The following is a 19089-nucleotide window of genomic DNA, read 5'->3' as shown; positions in this document are numbered from 1 at the left end:
TGCGGTGAACACATACGCCCTAGATCTGTGGAAGAAAACCAGGCTTGTTAGCCTGAGGCTAAAATATTCTTGGTCCAATGACTATGACAAGAAATTATTCATATGCTCTCTTTCGTAGTGCAGCTCTGACTGAGAGTGTGTGTTAGTAGGAGGTGCTTCCACATTAGGATCTGCTGTGAAGAGGCCAGGCAGCTGCCAGCAGGGAATTAAAACTGTCTCACTGTTGCTGTTGAGCTTATGATTAAGTTATGACAAATTAATGCATTAAAGCTCTTCATGGGAGATAAATTGAATGCAAATTTTCCTCTGAAACCTATGAAATAGGGCCATGGTAGGGCGTAACTAAGGCTGAGAAATCTAGTTGAAGAAAGAAGTTTATTACATATCCATTATATCTGGTAAAGAAAGTCAAAGTCTGCAGCTGAAAAAGTTAGTTTTACTTTCACAGTTCTGGCTTCGGCTTTTCCCTACAATGCTGTGAGAAATGCTACATGTTTTTTCAGTATTTTGCTATCATGTAGTAGCTAGGACCTCTGATCCCAACTCTTTCCGTTTTCTGGACTGTTCAGATAGTAAATCCTAGCTCTTCCCTGGCCTTGTTGTTGCAGCTGTGAATTTAGTCTTAGAGAGAGAAGCATTTTCCTTTCCCAAAGAGGTTCAGATGTGACTAGAATCCCTCAAGAAGCATTTAATAAGACATCTTCCAGTGGGTTACAGTACAGCATAGGGACAGGTGGGCGGAAATAGTGAGGTTTCCCAGTGTAAATGCCAAGAACAGATGGGTAAAGTTGCTGTCAGTCAAAGCACCCAGTGGTGCGGCTCTCCCTCAGGGTCAAGCAATGGCACTCTGTCTGCGCCTGCTGTCTGCACCACTTCAGCTCGCTGCTGTCCTGCGTGCGCAAGCTGTTGTGACTGAGGCAAGCCCCTGGGGTCAGGCTGTGGCATCTTCCCAGGAGGCCCTGTGGGCCGGGGAGATATATTTCTGCTTTAAGAGGGGACTGAGCTTCCACTTTGTGTTGCATCGCAGTGCTGCTGGGCTGATAATCTAGTGGCATATCTTGTCAGATTAGGGAGTTACATACAGTGTTGTGAAAAACTGCTGTCTCATTGTGAAAGGGTATCTTGGTTTCATCCCGGCAATAGCCATCGTTAAGAAAATAAGCTTAGGAGTGGTAACAGAAAGGCAGATTTTGCATCATATAAAATTAAAGGAATCAAACTATTACTCTTATTAGATCTGCTTTCCTTTTGTGAATTTCTAGTCCATTCAGATTTCACAGTTGTCATCCCTTTTTCAAAAGAATGAATTGTAAGTGGTTAGGCACAGGTATGTGTTTCTTGTTCTATAGTGTTTTATATATGAAGAAAATAAAGCGCTTGGGAACTCTATTACTTTCCCGAGATATTAATATTACAATAACAAAGATCTATCTTTTGTTATTTTTAGCCTGAAAACATTATGCTTCTAGACAAGAATATCCCTATTCCGCACATCAAACTCATTGACTTCGGCCTGGCTCACAAAATAGAAGATGGAGTTGAATTTAAAAACATTTTTGGAACTCCAGAATTTGTAGGTGAGTAACCTGTTCCTTTGTCTCATGTTGCAAGTTCCACGAGGAAGTTGAGACGTCTTTTCAAAGTTAGGAGACGAGGGATATGTGTAGTTTCAGTCTCATTTGTATGAAGGTGACCTGAACCTAGAGGTTTGCTTTATTTTTCTGGAATAGCTGACAGGTGCTTTCTATAAAGCACCTCACTCCTGTGAGGGTAGGTTGCTGCCCAATAAATATTTAGAGATGTGAATTCAGAGATTGTGGAAACTCTGCAAATATGAATTACAGCTTTTTGCTCGTTGCCTGTGGCAGGTAAGCTCTCTGTGTTGTAGTATGTGGGTACACAATTACATGGGTATCTCTGTCATTGCTTTCTAGATAGAACGGCCTCATGCTACACCTGCTGAGTACAAAACCCTCACCTCCCCTTAAATTTTCCCAACTGATTATCTTTTTGTTACTCACTGATCATAATTCTAATCTGCCTTGCTTGGATTTGAGGTTAAACCTACTCCTTTCTGCTAGTTTCAGTTAGAGATTTTGGGGTTGGTTTTTGGGGACTTGGTAGGTGGGGAGAGAATTGTAAGTCATGTTCTGGTTAAACACTACTGTTACAGACACCTTTTTCATCGCATTACCTCACTTTGGTCTTTTCTCTTGCATGCAGTCTTATATGGGTATGTTTTCCAATGAGGAAATGTTTCTTGCAAAGATAATAGGGTTTGACATAGATAACAATGTAGTCTGGCATGTAACTTCAATCCCTTGCCCCAGGGCTGTTTCTGACCGGCCATTAGAAACTAGCTTTAATGGTACCAATTAAAAACAAAACAAAAGCTCAGATTCTTATGGGTAACAGTATCCTTGGGAAATAAAATAATTTGTTTTTGTTATAATTTGCACTGTAATTAGTATATAATATCTGCTTTACCCTTATTCTTGAGTAGCTTTGTGCTCCAAGTTACTCTACGTGATCTTTTCTGGACACCTGTGAACATGGAATTACCATCAGGGCTGTAAAAATATAAACAGCGCATCCTATAGCTACCTTTCCTTTTTCCACCCCCCCCCCCCTCTTTCTCCCTCTTGGTAACTCTTGACCTGCTACTCAGTTCAGCCTGGTAAAAATCTGTTACTTCAGTTGCTGATGTTTGATTAAATTTTTCTTACAGCTCCAGAAATAGTAAACTATGAACCACTTGGACTAGCTGCAGATATGTGGTAAGTTTTTAACGTTGTTTTTCCCCGGATTGCTCTGCTATTACTTTTTCCCAATTTGCTCTGACTAGAATCCGTTCTACTGCAACAAATTACAAACAAAACAAAAAAACTTCAGTGCAGTTAATAACTCTGTTCTGTCTTTCCGTTTTCATGCATTCTTTTTAATTAAAAGATAAGCATTTAATTTCTGCAAAATTACAATGAAAAGCTTTAATGGTGGCATTTATAGAGTTAACAGTTTGCCCTTGTCCACTGCAGAGGAGCACTCTTGAAATAAAATATGTTCCCGCAGTGCTTGTGACAGCTTTATTTATCAGAGTGCTGCATGCAGAGGAGACCTGCGTACTAATCTGATCTGCTGAGAAGGCAGGCAACAGAGGGTCATCCCTTATGAAACATCCTTGCTTCTGTTTCATTGTATTTCTGATGTGTACAGTAGTAAATGCCTGCTAGAGTGGAAATACATAAAGAGACTTCAAATATCCATGTTACTTGGAGTTATAAGTAAAATTCACTTTTTCCCTGCAACAGCATTCTTTGAGAGATATTAGCGGTTATCTAAAGCCACAATGGCTCTCCTGCCGGTGTAGCAGCTACTGTTTACTTGTTCAGGCTGTGTGCATGAAGAACAACACAGGTCGTGTAGAACCCTTGCAAATTATCTCCTTTGTTTTTTAGGAGCATAGGAGTCATCACCTACATACTGTGAGTACAACAGCTTCACTCCTGTAGACGTGTTCCTAAAGTTCTGTTGCAGCTCTTGCCGTTAGTCATGTGAGAAAGGAGCTGCGCACACGGGGTGGGCAGTGCTTTGGCTAGTGGGCAAATGCTATCCTGCAGCGTTTGCAAGTTTACAATAAGGTGTAAAAGAAGAGGGGCAGTCTGAGCCGACAATGTACAAATGTCTGTAGCATCACTGGGTGTTTCTGCTTCTTATGGGGCCTCAGCAGCTCCAAATGGCAGAGGATGGAAATGCCCAAGCATATTGGCTGCTGATAGAATGACTGTGAGCTACCAATGTGTGGAGAGAGTAGAAACAGAAAGTGTAATAGTACCATTTACAAAGTGAGTTCTTTCAGGTGAAAACAGGGAAGTTTGAATCGGCTTGTAAAGGCAAAGGTCTAGATTACTATGCATAAATATTGTCACCCATATTCAAAAAGGTGAATTTAAGCTGGGATAGGGCCAGAGAAGTTGACCCTGGGAAATGAGAATTCATCTTATAGGAGAAAAAAGAGCTTGTTAAAGCTAGTAAAGCACAGGCTGGCTGGAAATATCATTGCAGTCAGTAAGCACAGGGGAAAAAAAAGATACTTTTTAGAAGAAAAGTGTGTCAGCTGGTGATGAATAAATAAAAGTAGAAAATGGTGACAAGCTCACACTCTCAAACAAATGAAGTTCCGTGGCCATCCTGGGGACAAGCAGTGGGGAGACATTTAAGATGGAGCTTGACAATTTGTGAAACTGCTTGTGTGCCAATGGATGCATGCAACGGAGGGACAGCGCGCGTTGCTTCAGCACGTCTTTCCTCTGGTTTGATCCGAGAGTTACAGCAGTTGTTAGGGATCCTTGGGCCTAACCGCTTCCACTGAAGTCAAGCTCCTGTGACTACTGGGGAGCCGTGCCTGGTGGGTACTGCGTGCTTGGAAGTGCCTCACCCTGACAGTCCCACCCTGGGCTTCTGCTGTTCTTCATAACACTTGGATGAGTAACTTGCTGCCAAACTTAAAGAAGGTGCACTCCAGTATTACAGGGAATTGCACTACACAGCTCAGGGCTCACTACAAGTACAGAAGCTTGAAGGGGAGGGCTTGTCTTTTCCGTGTGGAAAATAAATGTAGTGGAATTAAATCTGCTCTTGGGCTATACACAAGGCTTAGACCCCAAAAGCTGTAAAAGAGCTACGGGCTGAGAAGTTCGATTGAGCGCAACAAATTCCCTGCTGTCCTGTAGTGCAGGAAAAGATAGGAATGCTGGTTGAGCCCAAGCTCAGGTAAAGGGGTTTAAAATATTGTCTAGACCCTTGCTTTTTATCGGCTCCCTGATCTGCAGTGACATGTGTGCTGGGCAGGACATTAAACTCTGTAAATTGCTGTTTATGTGTGTTCATAAATTATAAGAGGAAAACTTAGGAGTTGCAGGTAGGTGGGTGGGAGCACTTACCAGGCGGCTACAGTGGTGCACAGAGGGGCAGACGCTCTCAGGGCTTTGCTGCTGTGTGGAGGGTTCTGTCCTGGGGCAGAAGAGTGAGGCAGGTTTCTGTACTGGATCCAGCGCAGGAGATCTGTCTCACCCGGTTGGCTAGTAAGGTTTGCCATAGTAATTAAGGTTGAAAATTGTCTCCAGACAAGTGATCAGAAAAAAAGAGCACGCTTTTTATGATGGCAGGGGTCAGCTTGCATTATCTACTAGGTACTAGAAATTTGTATGCCTTTAACTAGTATTGCCTGTTAATTTTAAAGCCTTGTGTTCTGAAAAAGTCTAATAAATGGGGTGTGTTTAATGATACTGCCTGCTTTAGCAGTCATGGCAGCAATCAAATGGATGCCGTCATCAGGTGTAGCGATCAGAATACCTACAAGTCCTTCATTCCGTAACCGGTGAAGTGATTCACTGTGTTGCAAGGGTGAAGCCTCTGTTACTGAGCTCTGCTGTTAGATGTTTACAGGCTTTGAGTCATGATATGACAAAAGTAATTTGCATTAGATGTTAGGATTTGAGAATCCTCCCATTTCACAGACCTCAAAACTGAGTTACAAAGGGGGGTGGGGGAAATTCAGAGCAGAATAGAGCACTGTTGGCTTTGGCTTCCAGCAAAGGGCCAGCAGGTGGAATTGCAGCTGCTTCATAGCACAAGTTTGGAAAAGGGAAAATACGCCAAGGCTCTAGGGCAGGTTTCCAAGCTTTAGTTCTGGAACAATGCCCGTGGTCTGTGGTGAGCTGCCTGCTTGTAGCTGCCTTTGTGGCTAACAGAAATGGAACAGAAGTTTAAGAGGGGCTATGTAAAATCTGTTAAGAAGTGAGATTGACTATGGCTTATGGGGTGGAATTTCCTGTGTTGAAGACAACTGGAGGACCTCACTCATGCCACCTTGCTGTGTCAGCTGCTCTGGTGTCGTTGTATGACTGTAGAGGGAGAGGAAACACTGTGGGTAAAACCGCAGGTGGCAGCTGGGAACTGGGTTGAATGGCCCAGGTGCTCCCATCTAACTTTCTGCTTGCCCCCAAATTCCCAGTCAACGTGGGCATGGCAATATGACAAGGCAAAAGGTCTGTTGAGCTGGATCATGTAAGCGATCAGTTTAGTATTCAAAACCTCAATTTAAATCCCAGGAGTTTGCTGCAGTCCTCTTTGGAGCCTGCTGCATCCTGAAACTATGTTAGCAAAGCTAGACAGAATATATAAGCATAAGAATAGCCCAGAAGATTTTAAAACGGGGATGAGATCTGTTTCCTTGGTATAAATAACATTTCCCTTAAACCAGGCTTTTGCAAGTCAGTGTCCCTGTGGATTGGGGAGGGAGGAAGAGGAGGGGAGGGAAGGGCAGGTCAGGAGGAGTCTGCTCTGATGCTGAAGTTTTATGGAGCAGAGGTAAATAATCATCAAAGATGAAGGTCATCAGTCACAGTTGAGCGATAGGCAAAGCAAGGAGGGAAGCTTTTTCTGTCTAAGTAAAGATTGCTGAATAGCATTTTATTATGATGATGTGTCCATTATAGCCTCACAGTCGGAGCAGAGTGCCAACAGAATGAAATTCTGCATTGTTCAGAAACAGTTGGATTTTACTGCAGCCAAAGTCCTTTTGTGTGTGCGTTCCTTTTGATGAGCAGCGTGGCCCTGCCTCTGTGGCAGAGTTGGCCCCTAGGCAAGGCCACGCACCTGGCTTCCAATCACACATTGTATTTTGATTCCAGCTGAGAAGGGTCTCTTGGCTGAACCCACTGTGCAGGGAGCTTGTCAGTAGCTTTGCAGACAGAAGAGCAGTAGGGGCAGGGCTTTTCCTACCTGAAGAAAATCTATAGAAACGCTACTTTATCTCCTTGAAGTCGATAGAAGCTTCTGCCTGGTAGTGTTTGTGGGTTCTGTGGGATAGAGACTTTCCTCAGCTTAAACCTTTTCTGGTTTTATTAGCGATGACTTCAGTGAGGCACTTACGAGAGGAGAATCTGTGCATTTCTGTCCATGTGCACACATTAGTGCTGCACTAGAGACTTTCGAGATGAGTCTGACTCGTAACCACAGATGTAGTGAGCCAAAGCTGGACCAGTTATTTCCCACATGGCATGGCTGCTACAACAGGAGATCCACAAATGTCCCAAGAGTACATTACACAGTCACTGTAATTTCATTGGGGGACCTCTGCTGTTTATTTTTCCAATGGATTCTTCTTTTTGGCTTATCTAGGCTTAGTGGTGCATCACCTTTCCTTGGAGAAACTAAACAAGAAACGCTTGCCAACATCACGGCTGTGAATTATGAATTTGATGAAGAATTTTTCAGCAATACCAGTGACCTGGCAAAAGATTTTATTCAGAAACTCCTGGTGAAAGATACGCGGTGAGTAAAAATTCAGAAAGATCCATTTGTCTTTAAGATAAAACTAGTGAAACATAGCCTGACAAGTAATCTGCAGAGCTCTCCCTGCACTGTGTATTGCTGTTCAGGAGCCAGACAGCAGGTGAAGTTCTGCTGCTGTGCCCCTAGTTAATTGCTGCACCCAGAAGCCCTATAAAAGGAGCCAAAATCTCCTCAGTTAAATTTCACTTTCAGGAACGCATTCTGACCTGAGTCAAGCTAGTACAGCAGGGTGTAGGTGAGGGGCTGAAGATGGTGTGCAAATGCCTAGTTCTGGGTAGCTACCACTTCAGTATTTCAGTCTGTTACAAACTACTTGAAGGAGGTGACGTGATCCCAGAATGTGCTCCTAGTGGTGCAAGGGCAGGAAAATCTTCACATGTGCCCTTAGTGGAATCCCCTAAGTCTCTCTGCATCTATTGCAATCACCTAGAATTTGCGCAACAGCTATGCAGATCTTTATTCCCCATTCATAGGAACCATAGTCCTTTTTTTCATTTTTCTTGCTTTTAATAAAGTGCATGCAGAAGTAGCATCTCTTCCCCATAATCCTGTTTGTCCTGCAGGGAAGTCAGGCCATTGCAGTTCTTTCTAATGGCTTCATAAAGTGAGAAGATAGGTGTTAGAGAGAAAGAGGTAAGCTGTTCGGTCAAGATTTCCGCAAATCGTCAGGCCTTAGAATCGGTTAGAATAGGGAGGGTTTGACGAGAGCTGTGCGCAGGTCTAGCAACCTCCTTTGAAGAAAGGGCAAGTCAGCAATACTGATACCTGTCCCATGGACAGAGGCAGTCCCTGTGCCATGCTGTGTTCCTGCCTTTGACTCGCAGTGCCCTTCATGTGCTGTTCACTGAACTGCACAATGCAGAAGGAAGTTAGGATTGATCGGGTCTGATTAGGTTTGAGGTATTCGTCTCAGAAATGTTGCTTTTGGGAAATGGCAGCTCCTGCAGTGACGTAATATCATGTTCCACAGGACAGTTTTGATATAATTAATGTTGTAGACCTTGATTCAGACACAGTCGTAATAAAGGTGTATAGAAAGAGTTTATTTTCTAAGCATGTAGGATGAACAAAACAAAGTAATGTTTTATTACTTCTTGTGGAAGGATACACAAAAATACAGGTAGGTTTTGATCAAGTAAGAAGCAAAATTGTGTGGAGTGAGGACAGCTCCTTACTGAAACTTATAACAGTTACTAAACTACACAGAAGCAGTATGCCTCATGGAGAAATGTAACCCTGAAATGTGAGAGTTAGTCCTGGCATTATCTTGGTAAATGCTTCGTATGGAGTCTGGGAGAAGCGTGAGTCAATGGACTTGTGTACAAGGTGTTTCCCATTCAAGTCTCTGGGCTTTTTTTGTGTTGTTTTTTAGGAAACGGCTCACAATTGAGGAAGCTCTGTCTCATCCGTGGATAACGGTAAGACTGAATGAAGAGACAGATCTTGCTTTTTACCGTGAGCAAAGCAGCGATAATATTCTCACTCTGATCGGTGTGTTAAATGGCAAACTGTCCTCAAAGTCCTTGGAGACCCTAGGTGTCTCAGAGATGCACTGGGAAGACATTGGTTGGGTCTGACTAAATCCTCTGATTTCTGGAAACGACTTCTTTTATTATCATAACTTTCGAAAAGAGGGGGACAAAGCTTTGACATTTGCTGCACTTACAGTATCCTACATTAGATTGGGCTTTGCATTTTTCTCTGTTTGCATGCACATATACTACACCTTGGGTTTAGTGCTTTCTTAAGTCGAGAGTTGGCTGTAGCCAAGTATGTTGATTTACATACATTTGTGTGTCTATATATTCTTTTCATCGTAAATGTTGCTTGCTTTTGTGGATAAGTGTCTCATTGAAAATACATTTAGCTAATCTCGGCATGACTAATGAGGATATTGAAATTCAGTTTTTGCTCCGCATTGCACAAAACATTAACTGGAGTGTTTTCAGGATTGTTGTTTTTCCTCTTACAAATATTGATAGCTTTGAGACTGTTAACTGCTAAAAATTAACATGAAAATAAATTGCGGCCCTGTTTTGACAGTTATCACATTGGAATGAGTGCACATCACTTGTCACATTCATTTTTGGTTTGTGTGTTTGCTTTTTTTTTTTCTTTTAATCAAACGCATGAAGGAAAATCTGTGGGAGTAAAGAATCTCTCAGTGTTGTGGAAGCTCAGGCTGCATCCCTTGTGTAGAGTTTTTTTGAATTACTGCCCTGTCTTGTAAACATTCAGTAATATTGGTTCCTCTGTCTGACGACTCACCAGCTGAAAGAAGAAACAAAAGTCCAGGAAAACAAGAAAGTTGAGAACACACAGCTGAAGACAAAACGCCTGAGAGAGTACACCATAAAGTGCCATTCGAGTATGCCTCCCAATAATACCTACATCAACTTTGAGCGCTTTGCCCGAGTAGTAGAAGACATTTCACTCACGGAACGGGGTTTCAGCACTTTGGCTGCATCCCACGATTCCTTGCAGGAGGACATTGATGCTCTGGTTTCCATTTACAATGAGAAGGAAGCTTGGTATAAAGAGGAGAGTGAAAGCGTGAGGCACAAGCTGTCTCAGCTGAAGTATGAATACCGTAAAGTTGAATCCCTGAAAAGACATCTACAAGATGATATCAAGACTGTAGGCACCAGTCTTACAGGCATAACTGGGAAGTACGCAGATTTACAGAGCCAGTATGAATCTCTCAGTCAGGAACTTTCGGAGGAGCTCAAGTGGATACAGGATTTAATGAGTAGCTTTCAACTGGAAAATGAAGCCTGTGTGAATGGAAACATTGACTCTGTTTTCAACAAAGATGTTAACGAATCACTAATGGAGCTGTTAAATAGATCTCGCTGTGAAGAATTCCTTGCAGGGTTGAACCTTGATGTAACAGAATCAAATCAGTGATTTCGTAGATCAGATTCGGTGTAGGGTTTGCTGCCTGTTTCAGTGTACAGCAGTCAAAGTTTTCAGTGTGTAGATTCTACAAAAAAACATCACCTAGAACTAAAATAGAAATTCTGACATATTGCACGAGATGCTGACCAAAACCATAAACTCCCAGTGGTTTGTAGTGTTGCATTTTTTTTTCCCGTGTTCAGTGTCTGAACTTAAAGGAACTAGATTATCACACATCTAACCCTGCAGCCTTCTGCATTGCCTATATCATTCTTCATCACGTATTACCATTCCTGAAGATTACTAAGTAATTAACTTGGAATAAAGAGTAGGTCAGTCTGTACATACTAGAAGCCAGGTACCTGGAAGCTAGTAAAAATCTTATGACAGCATCTGGTTGGATGAAGGAGATGGTCATGTGGACCTGCTGCAACGCAGGCAGCTCTATAGACCAGATGAGGGAAATATTTACAAAGGTTACATCTGTCCTATAAAACAAAGTGAATCGTGTAGTAATTTAACATTCAGCGAGTATTGTGGAAATTCTCCATGAAATGGCTGCTGATGAGGAAAAGTTAACAGTGTTTTTTAGGCCAGTTATGCAGAGTGAAGTTTTTTACCATCAAGGTGTTAGCTGTTGATTAATTCTTTAGTTTAAAATTCAGTCAAGTTTCCTGCCCTATACCAAAGAAATTCTATTCAAAAGATACAATTGGGAATTTGTAATGAACTGATCAAATAACTGTGTATGTAACTTTACAGTGCAAATATTAATTTGTGAGTGATAAGTGATAACATAGACCTCTGGTTTGCTTTCTCCAGTAAAGGTGACAAAGCTACAACTAAATTTATGGTGTGGGATTTGAGACTAGTGTTCTTGCTGTGAAGTTGTTTTTTTTCTTAAGTTTTAGAATGTAAAAGAAAACTTGGCTCAAACTTGACTTGTGCCCTGCTGTCTTGTATTTCAAAGAAGTCATTTGATTATACTGTATTAATATGCACAGATGTACCCATCTCGTTTTTGGACACAATAAATAGTTATTTATGCAGGATGCAATTGTTCCCTGATGGTGTAGTTAGTGACTGAAAAAGAGGTGTCAAGCTTCTGTGTACTGAAGAGTTGCCAGCCTAGGTTCTGCAGCTAGCTTGCAGCCCCTTTGCTTAGCTGTGTGAGTTTGCTGCAAGGTGACTGCTACGCAGCTACAAGAATCTCTGAGGAAGTAGCCAGGCATCCCTGCACCTCGCTGCTCAAGTCCACCTAGAGTGGATCATTCATATATATATGTATGAGTATGTCTTTCACTGCCCAGCCTCCCTCCTCCTTTTCCAGAGAAGTTAATGACCTAACTATAAACTGGACTGTTGTTGTGCGTAACATTAGTAAGAATAATGTTTCCTACTTTGAGATAAAAAGATAAAAGCATAGTCTCATCCAATTTGTGTAGGGTACATCGGACCCATCACTGCCGTGCCCTCAGAAGACATGCAGAAGCTGGTGAAAATTCAGAGTTCTGAAAACAGTTAGAGGTATTGTTACTCCAGTCATTGTACTCAGTGGAGGATGGGTACTGGATGTGCTCTCTGTGGCATCTTTCTTTGCACAGGATGTAGGATTTGCAAAGTAGTGTAGATAGCCAGGAGATGTCCCCAGCAAGCTGGTGTTGATGGCTGGGGGGAAGTGGGCTCCACTGTGACAAATAGTATTGAAAATTTTACTGATGTCCATTTTTTATTCTCTCAGAACGTTGCAGTCTTCACTTGTGTGGATTCCTTTGAGATTGAAGACCTGTCCAGGGGAACTGGAACACAGTGGTTTTTTATGAGGGAGAGAGTTTAAATTCTTGAAAAGTAACTTAAAGCTTAGTGAGAGTTAATATCTGTGGAAGAGTCTCTCAAGAAACAGAGTCTGCCTTCCTTCAGCCATGATCTCATATTCTCTGTTCGTGTAGATTTGCTTTATGAACAAATGCACTGGCACGATGAGAAGGAACATTAAATGGGGCCACTCTGTTCCTGAGTGTGCTTGGGTGAGGTTAATACTGTCGTGACTCAGTCCTAAAGGCTAGTGTGCTCTGAGCTGTAGGAGCTCACTGGCATACTGCTTTTGGGAAGATACCCTGATGATTGAGAGAACAACAAGGTCACTGGTTTGCAGGCTACTTTGAAATTGAGAGGTAGTTATTAACAGTCTGGCGTACTCTAAAGTGGGCTGTTTGTTTCAGCAGTGGTTCTGCTGCTGAAAGGGTACTCAGAAATTTTTCATGGTGATTGTACAGCTGACATTTAGCCAGTGACATTTTTTCCACTTCCAATTGATGTCTACTCAGTGTTTTGTTGCACTATGCTAGCCATTTGCAGCATGAGGAAATGATATTTAATGGCTGAATGTCCCAGTTCTGTTGTATGCAAGCGGTGTGTACATCTAAATGAGACCGCAGCCTAGCTGCTAGCTTGGCTCCTTGAATTACTGCTGAGGTATCCGCACAAATGCCATACCTATAGCATTTGATGAGAAAGGTGAATTTGTTGTCTCGTAAACATTAGCAATTATTTTGCTGCAAATAATGTTGAAATCCTCACTGGTGTGTTTTCCATTCTTCTTTGATAGTCTTGCTTCTTCAGGTGTCTGGCTTCATTGCATTCCAGTCCAGTATAACTATTTCTGGGTTATCCACCTCCTACATAATACAGGTCAGAACTGCTGGAAAGTTTGTCAATCTATAAACTCCATAATCTTTGAAGAGCTGATTCCTGGCCTTCCTCTCTTTTCACTTTTACCAGGTCTGGTTTTGAAGTTGTTTTCCCCTCAGTCTGTCAGATACAGTTTTCTGGTCTATGCAAACTTTGATGTCGTTTTGGAGTTCAAAGGTGCTTCATCTTCAGAAGGACTCTGTCAGTTTGCGGCACATCTGTTCCTTAATGCCAAATTGGCATCCAGAAATTTTAGGCACATGTCTGAAATCTGATATATATTTTTTTCTTCCTATTTTTCCGTACTCAGGTATTGCAATTCTTTCTTCATCTATTTATTGCCAGGGTATCAATGTCTTGCGCGCTCATACTCTGGGTATGGTTAAAGGACAAAGCCTCGTTTTTTTCTGATACGCTGCAGCATGTATCCTCATCACTGATACTAAATGACAGCTAGTTTTTTCCCATTTTATTGTGGTGATGTCAACAAAACATGCTGGAGTGAGTTTCATGGACTGCTGTGAAAATGATGAAGGGATTGGAGTGTCTGTCAAAGGGGGAGAGGCCGAGAGAGCTGGGACTGTTTAGTGTCAAAAAGAGATGGCTTGGGGGGGGATCTTAATCTGTGTAAATAAGTGGTGGAATGGAGTAAAGTAAACAGAGCCAGGCTTAGACTAATTGCAGCAGGTTACTCACAGCGGCAGGTCACCTGAGCCTGCCTGAGGTTGTGATAAGCAGACCAGGTTTTATTGACCAGCTTTGTGAGGCGCAGGAAAAGGGCTGCTCTCTGGTACCCATTTAATATTTGGGTTGTAGAGTACAGCTAGTGCTCTCTGAAGTTATTCTGTATTTCACATTTGCATAAATTCACATGTTGTCCATCTTCAGATATGTACCTCTGAAGTCTTTATAGCACAGCACAACTTTTTTGTTCTTTCCTTCTATGATGTTTAAATCAGCCTGGTAAAAGAAAAACCTGTAAAAGCACAACGCAGAAAAGATGTGCTACAATAAAATGAAGAGCCATGTGCTGGAAGTTAGGAAGGGGATCTAATGTATCTTTGGTTTTAAAATATCCTTGTAAAGGGCAAAATGTGCAGACTTCTGTCTGAAAATTTAGAAGGTAGCATGGGACCTGACAATGTGATGATGCTGGGTTTAGTCCTCTTCTGCCATGATTTCTCACAAGCACATGCCAAACGCTTTAGCAGCAGTGTGCTGCTGGGGCGCTGACAGCAGCTCCATCTCCTTTCTGTCAGGCCTCTGCGGAACCTTTTGCTTGCTCTCCCAATGCCTTTCAGAGACAGGGAGGTGAGTAAAGGCCAGCTGCTACGAGCTTAGTTCAGGGAAGATGGAGATGGTGCAGGTGTGCGCTGAGAAGCCCCTTAGCAACTTTATAAAGCGAAAACATTGCTGTCGCACCCTCTAGCATCCCCTCCGTTACTTCCCGCTTTTGCCTGGCTGTCCTTTGACTAGAAAAGCTGTTCCCAGACTTTTGGGTGGGTTTTCTGTGTGGATCATTATGAAGCAGAAGGCAAAAGTGGAGGCTGGAGCAAAGTCCATGCCCTGCAATACACCTTTCGTGCTGGTGAAATGGCTAGAAAGGGGCAGCAGTGGAACTTCTCAGAATGACATTGTGCACAGGGCCAAGTGTGACCTCTGACTGTATGCTAGTTTTAGGATTTTGTCTGAGATCCAAGGGGTCCTGCCCAGGCACAGGGTAGACGAGATTTAATTATTTTTCTTCTGCTTTTACCTGTATGAATCCACGGCTTCCCCAGCCAGCATTCTGTTCAGCCAGCTCCAGAGCACGTGAAGAATCTTATGTATTTTATGCGCCAAAGGGAGCCAAGCAATAAAGTTGCTCTCTTATCTTTCAGCCAGTGGACAAGCGACAGGCTTTGGTTCGGAAAACATCTGTTGTTAACATGGAAAGCTTCAGAAGGCAGTATGCTAGAAGGCGATGGAAGGTATGACAGGGAGCCTTTAATCCTTCTCATGTGAGGCTTCCCAGGCCTGATGGGTTCCGAGGGCAAGATAGAGCTTGAATGTGAAATCATAACACGCAGGAGATACATGAAATGTGTTTGGATATGTCTGCATTGCATACGTGTGGTCAAACTCTCCTTCTTCCCTCTCTCCATAGCTTTCTTACTGTATTGTCTCGTTGTGCAACCACTTATCTCGTTCGCTGGTGAAAAAGGTCCTGATGCAAGACGAGAGTTTGGTAGGTACATCTCTCAAAGGGGAACGAGAGAAGCACCAGCTGTTGTTGTGCAGTGACTCTTGCTGTCCTTACGTGGATACACAGCCCAACAGCATGGCAGTGGTTTTCAGTGGGAAACCAGATGGGACCTTGGCATCCCTTGTGTTTCTTTGATGCTGCTGTAAGTTGTGTTACTGCGACAGAAATGTTGGGCAGGGAGAGCTAGTGACTCTCTAAACCTGTTAGATTTTAGCCACGTTTATTCTGTGAAGGAGCAGCACGGAGGCTGCAGAGGATGTTTGGACATCATAGCAGTGACCGTGCCGTCTGACTGAGAAACAAGCAGTCGTGGCGAGAGCTTGTGCTGCTGCTCTTGTGCCCGGCTGTGTGGTGGAGGGTGGGGGACCCCTGTGACCTTTTGGGATGACACTCTGTGAGATTTCCATTAGCTCTGCTTTTCTCGGTAGATGATACACTAGTAGTATTAGAATGTCGTGTTTAGGAGCGTGTATCTCACTCACGTGACCAAAGCATTGTGGCCTTTCTATTTCAGAGAGACTGTGAAAGTGAGGGTGAGGATCTGTTGCAAAGAGAAGCCGCTCATCAGAGGAGAAGCAGCATATCGTGATGTAACAAGAATTCCATGGGAAGGAAACAGAGGAAACTTTCATACTTGCCGAAAAAAAGCAGCCCTGAAGCAGACCTTGCCTTCTTGTCTGAATCCTTGGTATGATGCTTCTTGCTTCTCCAACTACACCGACAGCTGGATGATGTTATTAAAGGCCTCCTGAGCATTTTAAAAATTGGGGATCCGGATTCCCAGGGAAATGCTGCAGCAGAAGCACCGATTGGAGTGCTTTTATATGCCAGGTGTTTCGGTGATGCTTCAATCTGTTTGTGATATCAGCTGCACTCAGGATGTGGGATTTCTACTGATATTCTTTTATGCAGAATAACTCATGTTCTGCACAGTGATTAAGACTGTGTACGTTATTATTTCAGTCAGGGAAATTGTTATGGAGTCTTAAGGTAATTTTTTAATATAATTTTTGTATTTGTTAATAGCGTAAATATTTGATGGCAGATATCTGACAGGTTTTGTTAGGTGTGTGCAGTACTCTGTCATTGCTGTCATTGAAGGGAAAATCTTAGTGCCATTACATGTCATAACCTCGATCTCGCGAAGCTGGCTGTAAACAGTTCTGTACTGCAGCAAGCGTTGTGCTCTGGCCTGCGCTGCTGGCTGAATATGAACACAACTCCCATTGTCAGTTTGGGGACAGCTGGTTCTGACCGCTGAAAGGATGAGATGGGCCAGGGCAATTTTTGGATGCCAGAAAGAAGAGAATTCTGCAGTGACTTACATGTACCCAAATACAGCGCTTTCACAGAATGATGGCAGGATGCTGCACCAAAACAGGGCACTTAAAAACCCAAGGTATATGAAGAAATAGTCTTTATTAGACTTTGTTATTGTTTTAATTTATTGTCAGCAAACTAGAGATTCACTGACACCAATTTGTATAGGTGCTGTCTGCATGTAACCCAGCCTGCAGACAGCTGTGTGCCCTTCAGGGAGCTGCACCCAAAACTGAGGGAGGAAGCACTTTGATACTGACGTAACCTCCTCGTGCGAGGAAGTTGCATCATTTTAACTGTATTCGTTTCTAAGCCAGTGTTGTTCAACTGGTACCAAAAAATGTGCAGAAACTAGGCTATTTTTTCAATGAATATATTAGTTGTTAGAAATTAATATTTATTTTGACATTTGATAAATTAAAAATCAGAAAGCACGCCTACTAGAAACAACTGTAGATTGACAAGGAAACTGGTTTTCTTTGGCTTTACGGTTGTCACTTCTAGGCTGAGGTTTTAGACCTGAAGGTGTGAACTGGTGTCAAAAACTAGGATCAGGTTAATTTTGCCTGGCTCCCAGTTTCTAAGAAAGAAATAAAAATATGCTACTTTTTTTTGTAGCTTTGTAGCTTAGGGAAAGACTCAAATGCAGTTGATGAGAGAGTATTTCTATGAAAGGGAAGGAAAAGTATGAGAAGCAGAGGAGAGAGGCAGAAAGTAGGATTTGAGGGAAGAGATGTAAAGTGAAGGAGGTGGTGGCGGGGGTAAAAAGCAGTGGAGAGGAATGAGGGAGACGTGTAGGGAATGGAGGCGCACCTGGACTGGGAAGATCGAAGGAAGGGAAAGAGAACATAGGCATAGGAATTGTGGAAGCAGGAGATTGAGTATTTTGGCAAATATGGGACTGCATTTTGATACTATTTATTGAATTTCCTTTTATTTCGTGTCTTGTGCTGCCATAGCCTGTGGCATGCACCTGGATAAAGGGTAAGGAGCATGGCATGGGCTTCTCTTCACCTTCAGTTAAAAGGTTATTTCTAAGCTTTCTGTGTAATTTTTGAGGCAGAATCCTCAAAACGTAGTGTAGTAATGTATATTAATGTGATTTATTAGGCCGTTTTACCGTGTTTCCCCAAGCGCAGTGGTCCCTGTGTCTGTCACCCTGTCTGGCATGGAGGTGGGGGTTCTGCCTCGCTGCGGGGAGGCACGGTCTGGCTGAGCTCTGCGCCCAGCGCTGGGGATGCTGTCCTCAGGGCGGGGGTTCCTGCCCTGCACGGGTGGGGTGTGGGGAACAGCCCCGGGGTCCCTTTTATTAACCAGGGGGGAAGCCCGGGAGGGAGGGGAGATAGAGCACATGGCAATAAACAGAGTGGTGTTACAGTTTAGTTTTGCTGGGGAGAAGAATCCATTTTCTGTGTATTCTTTTTGAGCAGCAAGAAACCTGGAGATAAGCGATAGCCTGGAAAAAAAAAAGCAAGTATTTTAATTAAGATTTTTTTAAATTGTTATTTTAGTGGCAATGTTTTTAAATCTGTGTGCCTGTATTTTTATTAACAGAAATACTGATTTTTATGTACTTGGAAGCAGTACAGCCTGTCGAAACCAAGAAACATGTTTGTTGCTCTGATTTGCTAATAAAACTTTGCAAAGCAGGCCGTGTCTGTCTGTCTGTCCGGCCAGACCGAAGTACGCAGGGCTGCGGGGGGGGCCTGCCGGGGACGGGGCGGGCGGCCCCCGGGCCGTTGAGGGAGAAAATGGCGGCGCTGCCGTGAGGGGCCGCCCGCGTGCAGGGCGGGCCGCAGCCAGCGGAGCCGAATGGCGGGCTCGGGAGAGGCCGTCGCCTCGGCAGCGAGCGGCCCTTCGGCCGGCCGGGGCTTGCTGGTTCGCCGTCAGCCGTGTGCTGAGGCACGGGGGAAGGCGCCCCGGCCGCCTCCTCGGGATGGCGGTGCAGACACGGCCGCCCTGCGGCCCGGCAGGGAGGTAGGCCCGGCTGCCCCTGAGCGCAGGCGCGTTGCCGCCGGCCTGGGCCGCCTGGCTCCATTCACCGGGCGTCTGGTGGCTGTTTGTCCTTTAATAGCAGGTATTGTTCCTGCGTTTGTGTGTAGCTCGGGGGAGCTGTATGTATCTGACAGCGTGCAGCTGAGGATCGCGGAGGCGTTTGTTCTGCCTCTGCGTGATGGTCACTCTGTGAATTGCCTGAAGTTCTCCATGTTTTTCACGGCTCTGTCTTCACGTAAGCCATGGGGCGTATCTGTTCAACAAAATCAGGTGAGAAAAATTGTGTCACATCAGTAATTCTTAAAATACTTTTTTTCTTCTCAAGGGTGAGCCTGATCAGCTACAGATGATGCTTTGCTAAAAATGATTGCTTGAGGTATGATGTAGTGGTGTGTAAATTGTCTTGGTGTAACGATTACTTGGAGAGAAAGCTTTTAAGTAATTCAGCTGTCTTTTTAAATCTTTTTACTCTTAACAGTTAAATACTAATCTTTTTAAATCTTAAAGACTGAATTCATAGAGCTATTCCATTTGACCTGTACAATGCTGAGAGAGAGATATTATACAGGAGAACATATGATTTT

General features: G+C 43.4%; 1 protein-coding gene across 8 annotated transcripts in view; it reads left to right on the top strand.

The window, feature by feature from the left end:
• DAPK2 (death associated protein kinase 2) overlaps positions 1-18134 on the top strand; it is a 50293-nt gene extending 32159 nt beyond the window's left edge. For 6 of the 8 annotated variants that reach the window (XM_075431956.1, XM_075431950.1, XM_075431951.1 and 3 more), the window contains 7 exons: positions 1448-1577; positions 2729-2777; positions 3456-3482; positions 7183-7335; positions 8729-8774; positions 9628-12945; positions 14826-14890. In XM_075431956.1, the coding sequence (XP_075288071.1) occupies positions 1448-1577; positions 2729-2777; positions 3456-3482; positions 7183-7335; positions 8729-8774; positions 9628-10263 (1041 nt within the window). In that variant the 3' untranslated portion in view covers positions 10264-12945; positions 14826-14890. Of the gene's footprint in view, positions 1-1447; positions 1578-2728; positions 2778-3455; positions 3483-7182; positions 7336-8728; positions 8775-9627; positions 12946-14825; positions 14916-15091; positions 15173-15704 lie in introns of those variants that run through there. The other 2 variants (XM_075431957.1, XM_075431958.1) reach the window with 2 other exon arrangements.
• The last annotated feature ends 955 nt before the right edge of the window (positions 18135-19089 follow it).

Source organism: Opisthocomus hoazin, chromosome 10, assembly GCF_030867145.1.
Source record: "Opisthocomus hoazin isolate bOpiHoa1 chromosome 10, bOpiHoa1.hap1, whole genome shotgun sequence".
Lineage (NCBI taxonomy): Eukaryota > Metazoa > Chordata > Aves > Opisthocomiformes > Opisthocomidae > Opisthocomus > Opisthocomus hoazin.
Note: the sequence above shows the minus strand (reverse complement) of the source record. Positions and strands in the feature narration are given on the sequence as shown.